The sequence below is a fragment of the Aricia agestis genome, chromosome 9 (assembly GCF_905147365.1).
Source record: "Aricia agestis chromosome 9, ilAriAges1.1, whole genome shotgun sequence".
Taxonomy (NCBI): domain Eukaryota; kingdom Metazoa; phylum Arthropoda; class Insecta; order Lepidoptera; family Lycaenidae; genus Aricia; species Aricia agestis.
In genome coordinates this window covers 1,361,553-1,377,533 of record NC_056414.1, presented here as the reverse complement: position 1 = coordinate 1,377,533, position 15,981 = coordinate 1,361,553, and the positions used below count along the sequence as shown (strand labels likewise).

Sequence of the window (15,981 nt, the reverse complement as noted above, 5' to 3'; positions counted from 1 at the left end):
CACAACGTTTTTAATTTCTAATGTTTTTCATACGCTTTGTTTCTTCTTTGTATTTCCTTTTGTTTTTTTTTTTAACCCATCAATCCCCAAGCGGCACCCCGCACCCGGCTGTCGCATAACAATTGAAAATATATTGTGTCTGCGATTCCCACGATGGAGGTGTTAATACAGCCGACGGATCGCGACTTGTCTCTATCTACGCGAGTAGATTAAATATAGAAGATTTGGCTGCTTTTGTTAATTTATTCTTTCGTTTAGTAATTAATATTCAAAAACGATTTTAATCGATACGTTATCTTATATCCTTAAACGAGCAATTCTTGTAATATATAATTGGAATCTCGGAATCGGCTCCAACGATTTTCATGAAAAACTTAGTATATAGAGGGTTTCGGGGGCGATAAATCGATCTAGGTAGAAATCATTTTTAGAAAATGTCATTTTATTCGTGTTTTATCAAATACCGAGCAAAGCTCGGTCAAATAGGTCTTATATCTTTCAACGAGCAATTCTTGTATATATATATATATATATATATATATATATATATATATATATATATATATATATATATATATATATATATATATATATATATATATATATATATATATATATATATATATATATATATATATATATATATATATATATATATATATATATATATATATATATATATATATATATATATATATATATATATATAATTGGAATCTCGGAATCGGCTCCAACGATTTTCATGAAATTTAGTATACAGGGGGTTTCGGGGGCGATCTAGCTAGGAATCATTTTCAGAAAATGTTTTATTATTCGTGTTTTATCAATAATCGATAAACTGAAAAATATGACTCTTCCTTTTCCATTATGTGAGCAACTAATTGTTTTAACGACCAGCAGATGGCGTTATTAAGTAACACGAAGTCAATGAGAGTTTGCTATACCGAGCAAAGCTCGGTCATCCAGGTACTAATATATTAAAAGAACAATGCCTATGCCATTTTATTGTAATAGTTAATTTACTTAATGGTTAATGGTTATTTATCTACTCTTAGATAAATGTAGTAGTAAATAGTAAAGTATTGTCCTCCAGAATTTTACAGAAGTACGCGAAATATGTTATCGTACAAAAGGCCTAAAGATAGCGTATATTACATATTTTAATACTTAGTGAATTGGCAATAAAATGAGTTGTAGATAGTGCTATCAGAGGATATTGCATTATGTCTTAGCTTATCTTAAGATAACCTAGGTGTTAGACTGATCAGGCGTGTAGCAGGTGTCTATTCAACTTTGTTGTTACCGATAGTACAATATAGTTTTCCTCTAGTTAGGTATATAGTGGCATAGTTACGCGTGGGCATCCACTGAGATTTTTTTCCGCTTAAATTTAAAATCAAGAATCTTCATTTTATTTATGTAAATGTTTTGGCGGAATTCATGGGTTTATACAATGTGTCCCGACACCGGTGTCCGATCCTTTAATGTCATGATCTATGGCATATTTTATCGACAAATTGGCTCTCAAATTTTTATTCTCTCTCACGGTTGTAAAATGGCAGCCATTTTAGTTTTTCCCAGACTTTCACACTAATCTGACCAGTACTTCTCATGTAAATATCCTATGAAGATAAAAAGGGTCTTATTTGATAGCTAAACTTGTGGACTACGCTTACACAGGCAATATGTTATAAATTTCGTGGAATTAAACATTTCAACTTTTGAAAAAAAAAATTTTTTTTCTGGCTTCATACTAATCTGACCTATACTTCATAGGAAAATCGTTATAACTTCTAAACTATCTGACTTAGAGCATTGAAATAAAGAATTTATGTAAGATGATAACCTCCTCTATCTATTTAAAACGAAAAAGAAACAGTTTAATGCGCTAGATTTTTCACAAAAAGCCATTAATTAAAAAATACACAATTTTTTTCTTAAACTTTGGTTTTTCTATGTTTAATTCCACGAAATTTATAACATATTGCCTGTGTAAGCGTAGTCCACAAGTTTAGTTATTAAATGAGACCCTTTTTATCTTCATAGGATATTTACATGAGAAGTACTGGTCAGATTAGTGTGAAAGCCTGGGAAAAACTAAAATGGCTGCCATTTTACAACCGTGAGAGAGAATAAAAATTTGAGAGCTAATTTGTCGATCAAATATGCCATAGATCATGACATTAAAGGATCGGACACCGGTGTCGGGACACATTGTATATATAGCTTTGATAAGAGGGGGTCCCTAACGTAAAAAAGCGGCCAAGTGCGAGTTGGACTCGCCCATGAAGGTTTCCGCAGCAGCAAATAGATATAACGTGTTTAGAAAATCATAGATATACTTCGCCGATTAAAATCGGCGCGGTACATATTATATTGTCGATTTTGACAACATGGATACTAATGGGGAAAGTTCGGACCCCCAGGACGCCCTAAGAGGGGGTCCTGGGGGTCCGAATATATATATATAAGCCTAATATATACGCCCATGGCGGAATCAGTTCTTCGGTAGTATAATAAGTACTTATCACTCTCTTTATTTTTTTCTATGCGGCCTCTCCGTGTTAACAATGATGGACCAAAAAGAGCGGTACGAATAGGTAATAGTATTGGATCCGACCGTAAAATCCTGCAGGAATTGTTTTTTTCGATCAAATATATTTTAAAATAATCTTTAGAACGTATAGAATAGATTAATGTTGGGTTGCCTTGTCAAAAGAAGCCGCAAGTACCTTTAATTAAGTTTAATGTTCATGAGATAAATGAATAAATTTGCATGTATCTTTTTTTTCAGTAAATTTTACATCATTTGAAAGAAAATGACGTGACAAAATAAAGTATAAATGGTTGCCAGCTCTAAGTCGGCCGCAACCTAGGGTTGCCAGCCCGTAAACAGACATAGTTCTTCATCAAAATTGAAGCATCGATTTTTTAAATAATTTTGGTACAAAATTAAAGTTTTACGCATTTTGTACATGAATATCCATGGTTGCCAGTTGCACGATAGCCGCAAACTGGGGTTCCCATCACTTTTGTATATGACAAATGTTCAAGCCTACAATTATTATGCCTAGCTGGATTTGAGGACGTCGTGAACCCGCAGGATTGCTATTTTTATTTAACAGGCGTTTTTATTTTTATGCGTAGTGTCCTGTCATTCCTCAATGTCATTCCTTCTTAGTTCTTACTTTTCTATTGAATTTCATTTTGCTCAATTAGAGGTACTTGCGGCTACTTTTAACAAGGCAACCCAACATTGATCCATTCTATACGTTCTAAAGATTATTTTAAAATATATTTGATCGAAAAAAAACGATTCCTGCAGGATTTTACGGTCGGATCTTAGGATATAAGTGGTATAGAGCCACATATTCAGTCACTTAGTGAAAACTCACTATACTATATTAGCACTCTATAAATCTATTTCGGTCCTCATGATACCTACCTTCATATCAATATCGGCACATAATCAACTGCAGGTGACCCATTTTCCGAGGAAGTAGCAGATCCGACGGAGCTATCTGATGAATATGGAGCACCATTTGGGTATATTTGGATTTTGGGACGTGCATTTCAAGTGGAACGGTTTTAGTAATAGTGGAATTCAATGTTAAAATGCATTAGGTGACGCTGTGGCTTTTTCCATTTGTGCTAGCTATAGAGTGTGTACTAGATATTATAATCATTTATTTTATAAACATACGAACATAATATAACTTCCTCATTTTTGGTACTCAGTTAAAAATATAATATAATAGTATGATCTATCTACTCCAGCCGGGCTAGCACGGCCACCAGTAGAAATGCAAAATTATAGACAAACTGTGGGGTGAAGTTCCGATCTTTTTTCGTTCCGAAAAATTCAATTAAAATGCCACATTATGACAGACTATAGTCCTAAAAATTCAAATAATATCCTACTTTATGACATATAATGTTATAGTCTGTCATAAAGTGACATATTAATTGAATTTTTGTTGGTCGCGATTAGCCGCGGTAAAGATGTCCACAGTTTGTCCATACTTTCGTATTTCTACTGGTGGCCGTGCTAGCCCGGCAGGAAGGATTTGATAGTAATGGAATGTTCCCGTAATTTCGCCCACGTAAAAAATATTATTGTAGACTCACGGAAATATCCACTTATTTATATTCTCTGACTTATAACTCTGACCTGCCGTCAAGGGCGTCGCCAGCCGATGGCGCAGGGGGGGGGGGGCAAGTTTACTTTACCTACAACAATTCTTACTTTTCTCATTCTCTTTATATGAGAAAAGTAGGTATGAATTGTAGGTAAAGTCGACAGCACATGAAGCTTTTCACTTGTACTACGAGCCTTCAATCTATTACCAAATTTTAATATTATAGTGGTCGTTGTTTGCATTATATTTAATTTTGGCAACTTTTTCAGAATCTCTAGGGGGGGGCAGCTGCCCCTCCCTGCCCCCCCCTGGCGACGCCCTTGCCTGCCGTTTGTATGTAATAAAATAATATTTTGCCCACTCTAAATAGGTATTACAATATTATTATTTTGTTGTGGTTATGAAGTAAGACACAAGCAGAATACCATAGTCTTAACATTCTAAGGAACAAAATGGTGGGCTAAAACGAGTTAACAACCGCAATTAGGAATTTTCCGATTGCCTTATGATTTTCTCTGTTAACGATTATGTGTACATAAATTATTAAATAAATAAATAATAAATAAAATTATTTACTTCGATTATAATAATTACACAGCTGGGAAAGTAGGACCAGTTTATACATAGTATCAAAATGTATAGTATTATAATTTTCCAAAATATCCCAATAGATTTTTTGATCCTGCGTCAATTTCTGATGCAATTCCTTAAAATACATTTGCTATTTCATTATTCATGGCGCCTAATTTTGATTACCCTTATTTTAAATTTTCACTAATGATCTATTGAAGGATACATCATACACAACAACAATTTAATGGGTCATTACATTAGAAGGAAGGCTATTTAAAAAGTTTATGATCCGTAAAAGCCACACAAAACACCATGACGTCAGTTCTTGCTGAGATTTGCGAGGTTCGACCCATTTTCTACTAAATTTTGCTATGTAAAGCGAAGTTAGTCATGTTTAATGAAAGTAGCAGCTGACACGCTGAAACCCATTCGACGGTGCGTAATGAAAAGGATGATATACGGCGCTCCCGCCTTTGTCTCGTGAAGCGCTTTCAACAGCGCGTTCGAAATTTTAAATTTTCCTTTTTAATTTTTTTTATCAGCGGCCACAGTCCTGATTTCTGACGTATTCAGGTCGGGCATAAAATGTGTCGATGGGGTTGGGATAGGATCTCAATTACATTTTATGCTCTGGTTTTTTGTAAAAGCCGTTCTAAAATAATGGACTCGCCGTGTTTTGAGTTAGGAAAAAAAACAATCTGCATCGGCTATTCACGACAATTAATTTCAATACGTTCGGTCAATATGTTGTCTAATTATTTGCTACGTGACAACGATTTGTATAGCATTTAAAGCATGTAACTATCATGTCCGCCGACGATACCAAGTCACCTCGACATCCGCATCTTAATTGTATTTTTTATCATATTCGGTAGGTACAGGCAATGAAACTATTGTCTAGCTGATGCGATACATTTTTTACTAACTGTTCCTTAAATAATACCTACAGCTCCTTTTTATGTACTTAGTCGGTAAAACATTTTTGATTCAATGAGTTCAAAAATCTAAAAATTTCTATGTAAGTTGGATAAAATTGAATAGATTAACATTTGGCGACGCAATACCATTGTGCTGCAATACCATTTTCTACAGAGTATTTTATGTAAATTGCGCAAATTCTTAAAGTAAAATTTTGTTCACAGTAACTGCAGCTTACTAATATTAATTATTATGTACTTTATACGTGGGAGAGCCATGCTTCGGCACATATGGGCCGGCTCGACCGGATAAATACCACGTTCTCACAGAAAACCGGCGTGAAACAGCGCTTGCGCTGTGTTTCGCCGAGTGAGTGAGTTTACCGGAGGCCCAATCCCCTAACCCCTACCCTATTCCCTTCCCTACCCTCCCCTATTACCCTATTCCCTCTTAAAAGGCCGGCAACGCACTTGCAGCTCTTCTGATGCTGCAAGTGTCCATGGGCGACGGAAGTTGCTTTCCATCAGGTGACCCGTTTGCTCGTTTGCCCCCTTATTTCATAAAAAAAAACCATCGAGGAAATTGATTCCTAGGCAGTTGATGGGCCTACGTCATGTGGTCGGCCATGGGCGTACCCAGGATTTTAGCTAGGGAGGGGAGGGGGGGCAGCATACTGTCGAGAAGATGGTCGGTCTGGTATATTGAAACAAAAAATAATGAAAATTGACTTTGATTAATCTGACTGAAAATATACTTTGTTTTCAACACTTCATTTTGCGCAGAGTAGGTTTAACACGTTTTTATTCCCCACTTGCCAGGAAAATTGACGTTTATTTTATCTTCCAGGGGGGGGGGGGGGAACCGCCCCCCCTGCCCTTACCTGGTTACGCCTATGTGGTCGGCTCATGTCAATTGAATGTTAGCTGTGATCGGTCGGATGGGTTCGACGTATCGCGACCAAATTACTTAAATCCTCCATCTGCCTAGGAATCAACTTCTCTGATAGTACAAATTAATTATCACAGTCCGGGGGTGGCATGATCGGTCTAAAATTAAAACAACAGAAAGCTTTCATAAATAAATTGCGGTCATTGCGAGCCGCGAGGGCTGTTATATTCCGGAAATATTTTAATTGTTTGCTACGAAAAAACTCTAAGGGCCTGTTCCACCACTTCCTGATAAGGCTATCAACCAATTAACTTGACAGATCAAGTATGGAGAATCTGTCAAAAAAGTTGTGAATAGCCTATTAGTAATTAGGCACTTTATCAGAAAGTGGTGAAACAGGCCCTAAAGGTCAACCCATGACTTCAGGATTTATAAACTACTGCTAAATAATGAAGACCCTTATGTGATTTTATTTACTGTTTTCTTTTTTTCGGGATTTCTTTCATTATCCATACCTCAATCGCTCTAACACCTGCAATTAGAAACTACATAAAGGCGTTATCAACCACACGAATCAGATTCACATACCACTTCAAATATAAAGACCTCCATAAAATATTATATAGATAAGCGCATAATCGCTCGTTTTACGTTTAATAATTGCTTATCTCGGGGTGCGAAGGATTTCATCCGGATTGTCGCCGTGGAGTGTGGATGACAGTCGGCTGTGGGCGGCCGCGCGGCGAACTCGTCACAGCCTCCGCAACTTGCAAAATAAAATAAAACGCGCGCGGCAAAATTGACAATAACAATCGAACGACAATAATTTAAATTTAAATATGACAGATAAATTAGAAATAAGCGGGAGTGTTATGGACGGTGTCGTAGAGAAGGGGATGGATTCCCCGAAAAAGGCCGTCGAATACAAGGTTTTTCCTATAAGATGGCTGGTTCTATTTATTTTCGTGCTGTATTCAGCTTCGAATGCGATGCAGTGGATCCAGTACAGCATCATCCAGGATGCGATCGTCAAGTACTATGGGGTGGCGAGCATCACGGTCTACTGGACTTCCATGATCTACATGGTGATGTACATCCCCCTGATATTCCCTGGGAGCTTCTTGTTGGATAAAAAGGTGAGTTTCATTCATGAAAATGTTGCAGCTCTTTCCCGAAAGTGTTTACGAAGATGCCGAAATCTCGAGTTTCAAAACACTTGCTCGAGTTTAATATTTTTATGTAATAATGTTATATTCTTAGATTATATTTTAATCTAGTTTATCGTTTAAAAATAGCTTTTTGCTATCCGCAGAAATTAGCAAGTTTTGAAAAGTAGGGCACGTTGTATGTCAGTGCACTCATGAAGCCTCATCTTGTATGAAATGTTTTTAGGGTCGGGAATGTGTGAATGAAATCTCAAAATTTAACAGCACATCGCGCGTCGCATATAAGACAAACTAGTTTCAGATTATTATTCTAGTCATAGATTTTATCACGCGACCATAAAAATAGTAGTGCTAAAGCGGCAAGTTGCGAAAAGTGATGCAGCAAGGTAGGAATTATTATAATTAATTTAAATACATAATATGTGATAAATATTATTAAGTATCATAAAAAATAAAATATATTGTATTGAAAAATAATAAATATTAAAGTTTTAAATATTATCATTATGACGAAATATTATGTTAAGTCTTTAGAATAATTCCGAATGACTTAGTACAAAAGACAAACTGACGACAAATTATTAAATCATAATGACAATGTCAATCATGTACTTACAATTTACATTGTTTTAATTTTGACCATAACCTGAAAATTATTTTGTCATGTTTTGCGAACAAGCCTTAACTAACATTATCATTTATCAACTAACCATTGACATTATCCTTAAATTATCCTCAAGTATAAGACAAGTCAGTGTTAAAGTTTTTGATTATTTAACATGAGAACTAACATAGTTACTCCAGTTACACTATAGGTACGTTAGTTCTCATGTCTGTTTGAATCATCTCAATCGTAGTAGTTTAATGTAAGTAAAATTGTCCGACTGTATCTCTTTCCTCACTTGAGGAAGAAAATAAACTTCGTTATTATCAAGGCACGCCACTACAACAAGAGTTCAAACCTACATACGGCCACTTACAGACCTCTGTTACGATGTAGAGTTAAATACTCAAAGAAGGCTAAGCTAGGGTCCAAATTCATAATTAGCTTCCTCATTTTTTGTATGTTTATAAAAGAAGGCACGATATTTAGCATAAGTTGGAGCCGTTTTCGAGTTTTTCGAGTTTCTTACGACGGTTCTTCTCGCCGGGTTAGTTCCGAACCGGTGGTAGGCATCATGTAGACGTTCTACAAGTGTTAATTTTTAACCGATATAGATATAAAAGATTTCTCATTTTCATTTTCAAACAATTTTAGTAAAATTCGATATAATAATAGTTGTATTTTTTAAAAACTACATTGGATGGTTTTTAAAACGAGCAAACCCCATGAATGAATTCGTAACTGGCTAATAGTAATAATATAGCCGTTAACTTTAGTCAAAGATGGTCAATTAGCGATACGACCTGTAGAGAGTAGAGATCAAAATGATAGACATTATACCTCATATCCTAGAGTCGAGAAAATTATAACTAACACCTACTTAAATACAGAAGCGTCTAGCCGTTATGATGACGGGTATTCAGCTTTCATATAAAACATACAGTGTGCTTCGCCGAGAGCACTGTGTAGCCACTCTACGCCGTATGTGTAATAAGGGGCCGTACCACGAAACCCTTTTGAGACTCAAACAATCGTACGAAAATGCCACGACCTACTGTAACAAACGTGAAATGACGTTGTTAGAGCAGGACGCGGCATTCTCGTCCGATTGTTTGATTCTTTTTAAACGGGCAAAAGGCCCACATCACATTCCCACCACTGCAACTCCTGTGTCGCCAGGATCAACGTAACCAACCACGAAAACCCTTTGATATGATCTCAAGGATGCCCGAGGGACAAAGCTAAATCTGTCTTGGGACCCGCAACGAAATTAAGCAGAAGAAATTTAGGAGGAGTAGGTGATATCCAATTTCTCTCCCCAAGCAAAGCGGGAGACAGCCAAATTGTACTCGTAATGACATTGTGCATTGATGTCCGAACAAAGGGGGAAGCACCACGGGAAAAAAATATACTTAAGACATTATGCCTGCTTGTTTGAGTCTCAAAATTGTTTCGTAGTAGATCTTCAGGCCCTTAGGATCAGAGCGTTGTGATGAATGAGCCATCCAAAAGGTCAGGAAGCCCAACACCGCAAACTGCATACGTGTGTAAATTATTTAAAGTTTATCTTCTTGTTTCGTGAATAAAGTTCGCTTTTGAATAGATATTTGATGTCACCCTAACTGCCGCACTTGGAGAAATTTAACGATGATTAAACTTCAATTTAATGAAGTGATAATAGTGTATGGGGCTTACACAATGATAGCTTACATCAAAATATGCATTTAATTACAGTTATTGTAATTAATGTTCATCTCTGAATGCGTCAGTTAGGACTAAGAAACATCAGTTGACACAACAGATGCAAATTCACGCGATTATTATAGAGCCTTGAACGGCACGTTTTTGTCTACAGAACGATATAATACATAATATTATCCTTACACGGCTATGTACCGTGACCGTGAAAACCACAAACGAAGAGGTAAGTGGCGAAGTGAATAACTAACATTTTTAACTAACACCGTCCGCAACCACCTCGGCACCGCACCTTATGTGCCCGAGCTGCGCCTGCGCAGCGAGGTGCCCGCGGCGCCGCTCTACGTGTCGCGCCTGCACTGGTCCATGACGGTCGAAGACGTCGTAAACTACATCAGCGAGAAGACCACCTACACCTTGAGGATGGAGCGTCTGCACTCTCGCCACAAAGTGAATTTCAGTTCCTTTGTGATGAGAGTGCCGACTCAAGTTTTATCCATCTTCGAGGTGGAGGAGTTCTGGCCCGCCGGTGTAGTTTACCGGAGGTTCCGGGGGAGGCTCCCAAACGAAGCGCGCATCACGTGGCTGAAAGAGACTTTACGCGATAAAGTGTAGTGTGTTTGTGTGTGTGAATGTGTAAATAATATATATTAGGATAAAATAGTTCGGCGTGCGTCCGTTGTCTGATTGCCATAACACAAGTGTTTACTGAGCATGGGATTAGACGACGTGATGTACGTATCTAGCTTTTTTTACTACAATAATAAAGTGTATGTTTAATAAAGAATTTGAATTTGAATTATAACTTAGAGCGCTTACAGACGAACGGCACTTGGCGACGGCAGTCGGCAGCACGAGTCGACGACAGCCGTCGACTGCCGTCGACAAGTGTAAAAAAATCAATGAAAAAAATCCAGAGGCTGCCGCGGCCGTCGACAAGTGCCGTTCGTCTGTAAGAAGCCTTAAGTGCAGTTACTCATTTTTCCCCTATAATTTGAACAAACCTTGTTTCTTACCTACTTCATCATCTGGCTAATATATCTGGCTACATATTTAATCCACATTTTTTATGATTTAAAAATATGTTCTCGGACCTAAAGCTTCCATTTATGGAAAAAACCAAATTGTTAGTTAGCCACTTGATTTACGTTTGAAGACGTAAAAAAGTACGATGTGCAAATCTGTCCCGAAGACCTTGCAAATTGTATACAGATGACGCTATAATAATATATTCACGTTTACAACTGGTTAAATGTCTAAATGAGAAAAGAATATTAATTAATGAATTCGAAAAGAAAACGCCCTTGAACTTATGATGCCATTACAATGTTGGACGATCATTGACTTATGGTTTTCTAAATCCACTACCAATATTATAAATGTGAAAGTGTGTCTGTCTCTCTATTACCTCTTCACATTTAAACGGATTAACCAATTTTTATAGAAATGAGATGACAATAATTATATTGATAATAAAAATGATGCTAATGATGATGCTTAAGTTTAATCACTCAGTTCAGCTATCCACAACCCGCGGCCCGCGGACGGCATGCGGTCCGCCGGGACCTTATTTGTGATCCGCGTGATGTTAAACCATTTTGAAATTCACGCCCACCGGCAAAATAATGTAGTCATCGTGAAAGTCGTGAATTTTTCTTCACTTTATCATTAATTTTGAAGAATGTTATTTTTTAAACCTAAAAATTTTTGTTGCGGCCCGCGACACCATGGTCTTGGTGTCGCGGGCCGCAACAAACATATTTGTGGCCCGCATGAAAAAAGGTTGGGGACCACTGACTAAGTTATACTTCGTAGCGAACGAAATATCAAATAACTTTAGCATTTTTCAAAAGTTTCTAACTTGTTTCAACAATTTTCATCATTTTGTTGCTGGAGGTTGTTTGATGACGCCAATAAAAACTTTTCTAATATTGACGTAAATATTTTTAAACGAATTTGTTATCAGAAATGTAATTTAATTGTAAACAGATTAATTTCAGCGAAACGAGAGCAGGAAGTGTATCGTGTTTTATTTGCGCTCGGTTATTAAAGTTTTTTTACGTCAAAACTGGCTGAGTCACTTGAGTGTGTATGTGAGTGAGATTCGCGCGCGAACAATGAAATGACTTAAAAACTTGACGTGGGAGAGCCATGCTTCGGCGCGAATGGGCCGGCTCGACCGGAGAAATACCACGGGCTCACAGAAAACCAGCGTAAAACAGCACTTGTGCCGTGTTTCGCCGAATGATTTTACCAGAGGCCCAATCCCCTACCCTTTTCTATTCCCTACCCTCTCCTATTTCCTTCCCTACCCTCCCCTATTCCCTTCCCTGCCCTCCCCTATTACTATTGCCAGCCTTTTAAGAGGGAATATCCCTCTTAAAAGGCTGGCAACGCACCTGCAGCGCAGCTTTCCATCAGTTGACCCGTTTGCTCGTTTGCCCCCTTATTTCATTAAAAAAAAATAGTTTTTGGGTTCCCAACCCAAAAGAGTAAAAACAGAACTGTCATTGTGGCAACCGTCCATATGTCTATCACCACCATCAATCTGTAAATTGATTTCGCTGATTTGGAAAAGTAATTTTGACGAAAGCTTTTTACTGTTGAAATTTTTAAATCGTCCTTTAAAAATGCATCTTGCTGACTACCATACCTGTTTTATTTTAGAATCTAGAATATAGTGGATAAGTTGTGTTTATTCATGCATGATTCATGCGGCTCATGCGATGCATTCATTCATGACTGTATCCACTGGATCGTGAATGAAGTAAGATTGAGAGCTGAAAAAGATTGTGTACTATCTACAAAAGTGTTTACTCTAGGGCTTACTAGTACAAGAACCTTTAATGCTAGGTATTGAAAGTTCCTTGTCCTTTGTTCATTGTAACTCCTGCATTATGTTATGGATATAAATAGCTGATCTTTAGCTAAGTTAGGGATTTAGTATGATTGTTCTATAATGAAACATTTAGGTCACGAGAGCTATTCCGGCGGTGAATCAGAATTTAGCACTTAGAAATCCGAGTTTAGCAAATATAAATGAAAGCATAACCAGCTGCATACTGCACACATTGATTTAATTTGACATTTTAACTGGCGCCAACATCTGTATCAACCTTAATCAGCACCCGACTGTGTGCGAAAGAGGGTTATGTTTTTCAAGAATATGTATGAAATATCGTTACATATTTTGATTAGATGACGCCGACGCCTGCAACTCTGTTGCGCCAAAAGTCGTTTATCGCGCGGTAACCGTACATTTATCCGTAACCAAAAGTATCCTATGTCCTTTCGCGGGCCTCAAAGTATCTACATACCAAAGTTCAACAAAATCGATTCAGCACCTCAAGCGTGAAGAGGTAAGAGACAGACAGACATACTTTCACATTTTTTATATCTATGGACGCTTCACACCACGTCAGTCTGGCCCTGTGGTAAGTTCTGAATGACTTGTGTTATGGGTACTATATAGACAACGGTATATTTAATACTTTTTATACTATACAATATGTATTTATATTTTTTATTATATGGTACACATATTTAATACACATCCATGACCCAGGAACTTTGAAAACTTTTTGTTCCCTCGGCGAGATTCGAACCCGCGACCCCCGGCTTGAGCTACCAACAGGCCACCAACTGAGCCACAGAGGTCGTCACACATTTATATCATTAGTATAGTTTAAGATTTGAGGATAAGAGAAAGGGTAAATACCTAGTATTTTGATATAAAATGGAAATTTAAATATTACCGGACAATTCCAAAGGCCAAAACATACATATTATATACTTACTATATTCTTCTATATATTAATACGTGAGCCAAAAACTTTGTATCCCTTTTGACGAAAAATGGGGAAACGTAGGTGAATGATATTTTGCACAGTTATAGTTTATATGGTGAAGGAGTGCATCGAGCTAATATTATTTTGAAATTATGCTTTTATCATGTATTTTTTTAACAAATAAAACACTACACACACAACACACACACTAGGAAAAATGGCAGATATAGCCTATACATACGAATTGTACTCTTTTATTTATGGTTGAAGTCTGTTGACAACAAAGTGACAAATTGAAAATGGATTATAATTTTTTTTATTGAATCTTAGATAAGTACTATAAGCTAATGCTTACATGGCCAGTCTGAGATCAGCTGAGTCCCAGAGACAAGCGTTGAAAAATATATGATAAAGTCAAAATTTGTCTACTAAATATAGGTAGTAGTCCTAATGTCGTTGAAAGTAAGGTCGAATTTCGACCATTGGGCGATCTCTAGTTATACATATTGTATGACACATAATATTATGCGTATGACATATTGTACTCGTAGCTGGAGACACACTTCAGACCCTCAGGTCCAGCGTCAATTTGTGGCCACTCCACACATCCCACTTCCGACGGACTCATGGTCGTTGAGTCCTAGTACTCTGAAGATCATTAACATATGGGTTGAATGAAGAGTATGCTTAAAGGAAAATAAATTGCATTCCGTGTTGGAATTATGGTTCACATAAAAAGGTAAACTGTTATTTTCCAACTAAGAACTATCCGGGAAGAAACATTTTTTGTCTACCCGGGACTTAAATAAAACATCTAAATCAATTCAGAATTTAAAATGTGAGGAACTGTCAAGCTGTTCAGCGGTTTAGGACTTAGGAGTGAAGAGGTAACAGACAGACAGATAGACATACAGACAACCGTAATAAAATAAATAAATAAACATGGACGTATAAAAAGGCGGACGGAGTCCCACCATACACATTGTACACAGCACTGTGTCCTCAGAGTCGGCCAGGCTGACTGCATGTACACGGTCCGCACGCACACATTCTTACACTAGTTCGGCCATTTGACAGGCGTAAGAATGTGTGCGTGGCCGACTCTGAAGACACAGTGCTGTATATATAAAAGACTCCGTCCGCCTTTTTTAACGTCCATGTAAGTAAATAAGTAGGTTAGTATTATAGTTCCAAATAAACAATTTTATATCCTCTAATTAGCTAAATATAAACACAATGCTCGACACCAAATACAAGATGTATATTTTCCCAGCTGTGGAATCTATTTAAAATATTTTCGCAAGTTTTGAATAACGAGATATTTACGGTTTCGCTCCACTCGGTTTTTAAGGTCAAGTTGTAAATAGAAAATTCTAGCCATTTATTATTTGACTACTGGATTTATAACTTTGAGCCGCTGCAGAAATGCAAAAACTCTCCACTGACCATTAGCTGAACACGGAGGAGCACTCTGTTTAAAATAGCTATTTTGTACTGACACGCGGTGATAGAGGCTTAGATCAAAACAGACGCTCTAACCATAACTCTTAGGGCCTGTTTCACCACTTACCGGTAAGTGCCGGATAGGCTATTCACAACTTATGTGACAGATACTCCATACTCCATCTATGAGATCAGTTATGGACATACTCGATCTATGAGATAAGTTATGGAATTAATATATAGCCTATCCGACACTTTTGTTTACCATAATATAAAGTATTCTAATAGGAGAAAAGTTTGGTTTCTCTCAGCTCTCGCTTGCATTCAACCCAGTCCCGCTCTGAAGCCTTCATGGAGAGGGTAGATAAATATTAGGGTAGGTAAATATTCTTATTATTAAAATAATACTAATAATATAGCTATATTATAAAATCTTAAATGGTTAGTTATAATTCACGTGGTAAATGATTGTATGTTTTCTTAGAAACGCAGTTTTCCTCCTATTTTAGAGCATCCGTATAAGTAGATCTACTTAAGAATGGAGGGATTTCCCGTGAATTAAATCTAAACTAATAATAATAAAAAAGCTATAGAGTTTGTTTGTTTGAACGCACTAATCTTAGGATTCAAATTTTAAAATTGTCTTTGTGTTGCATACTGTTGATATTTATTTGTTTTTGAGGGCGAACGTTACCTATTTAAACACGCTGATCTCCAGAACATAGATACATCTAGTATTTCATATAGGTCATACTATAATTACC

General features: G+C 36.9%; 1 protein-coding gene across 3 annotated transcripts in view; it reads left to right on the top strand.

The window, feature by feature from the left end:
- The window catches only part of LOC121730340 (uncharacterized MFS-type transporter C09D4.1), a 62,076-nt gene that overhangs the window by 3,123 nt on the left and 42,972 nt on the right, over positions 1 to 15,981 (top strand). Inside the window, exon 1 of one of the 3 annotated variants that reach the window (XM_042119347.1) lies at positions 7,248 to 7,654. The exons of the other annotated variants lie outside the window; for them this stretch is intronic. Coding sequence (XP_041975281.1) covers positions 7,358 to 7,654 — 297 coding nt within the window. The 5' untranslated portion in view covers positions 7,248 to 7,357. Of the gene's footprint in view, positions 1 to 7,247; positions 7,655 to 15,981 lie in introns of those variants that run through there. 3 annotated transcript variants of the gene reach the window in all.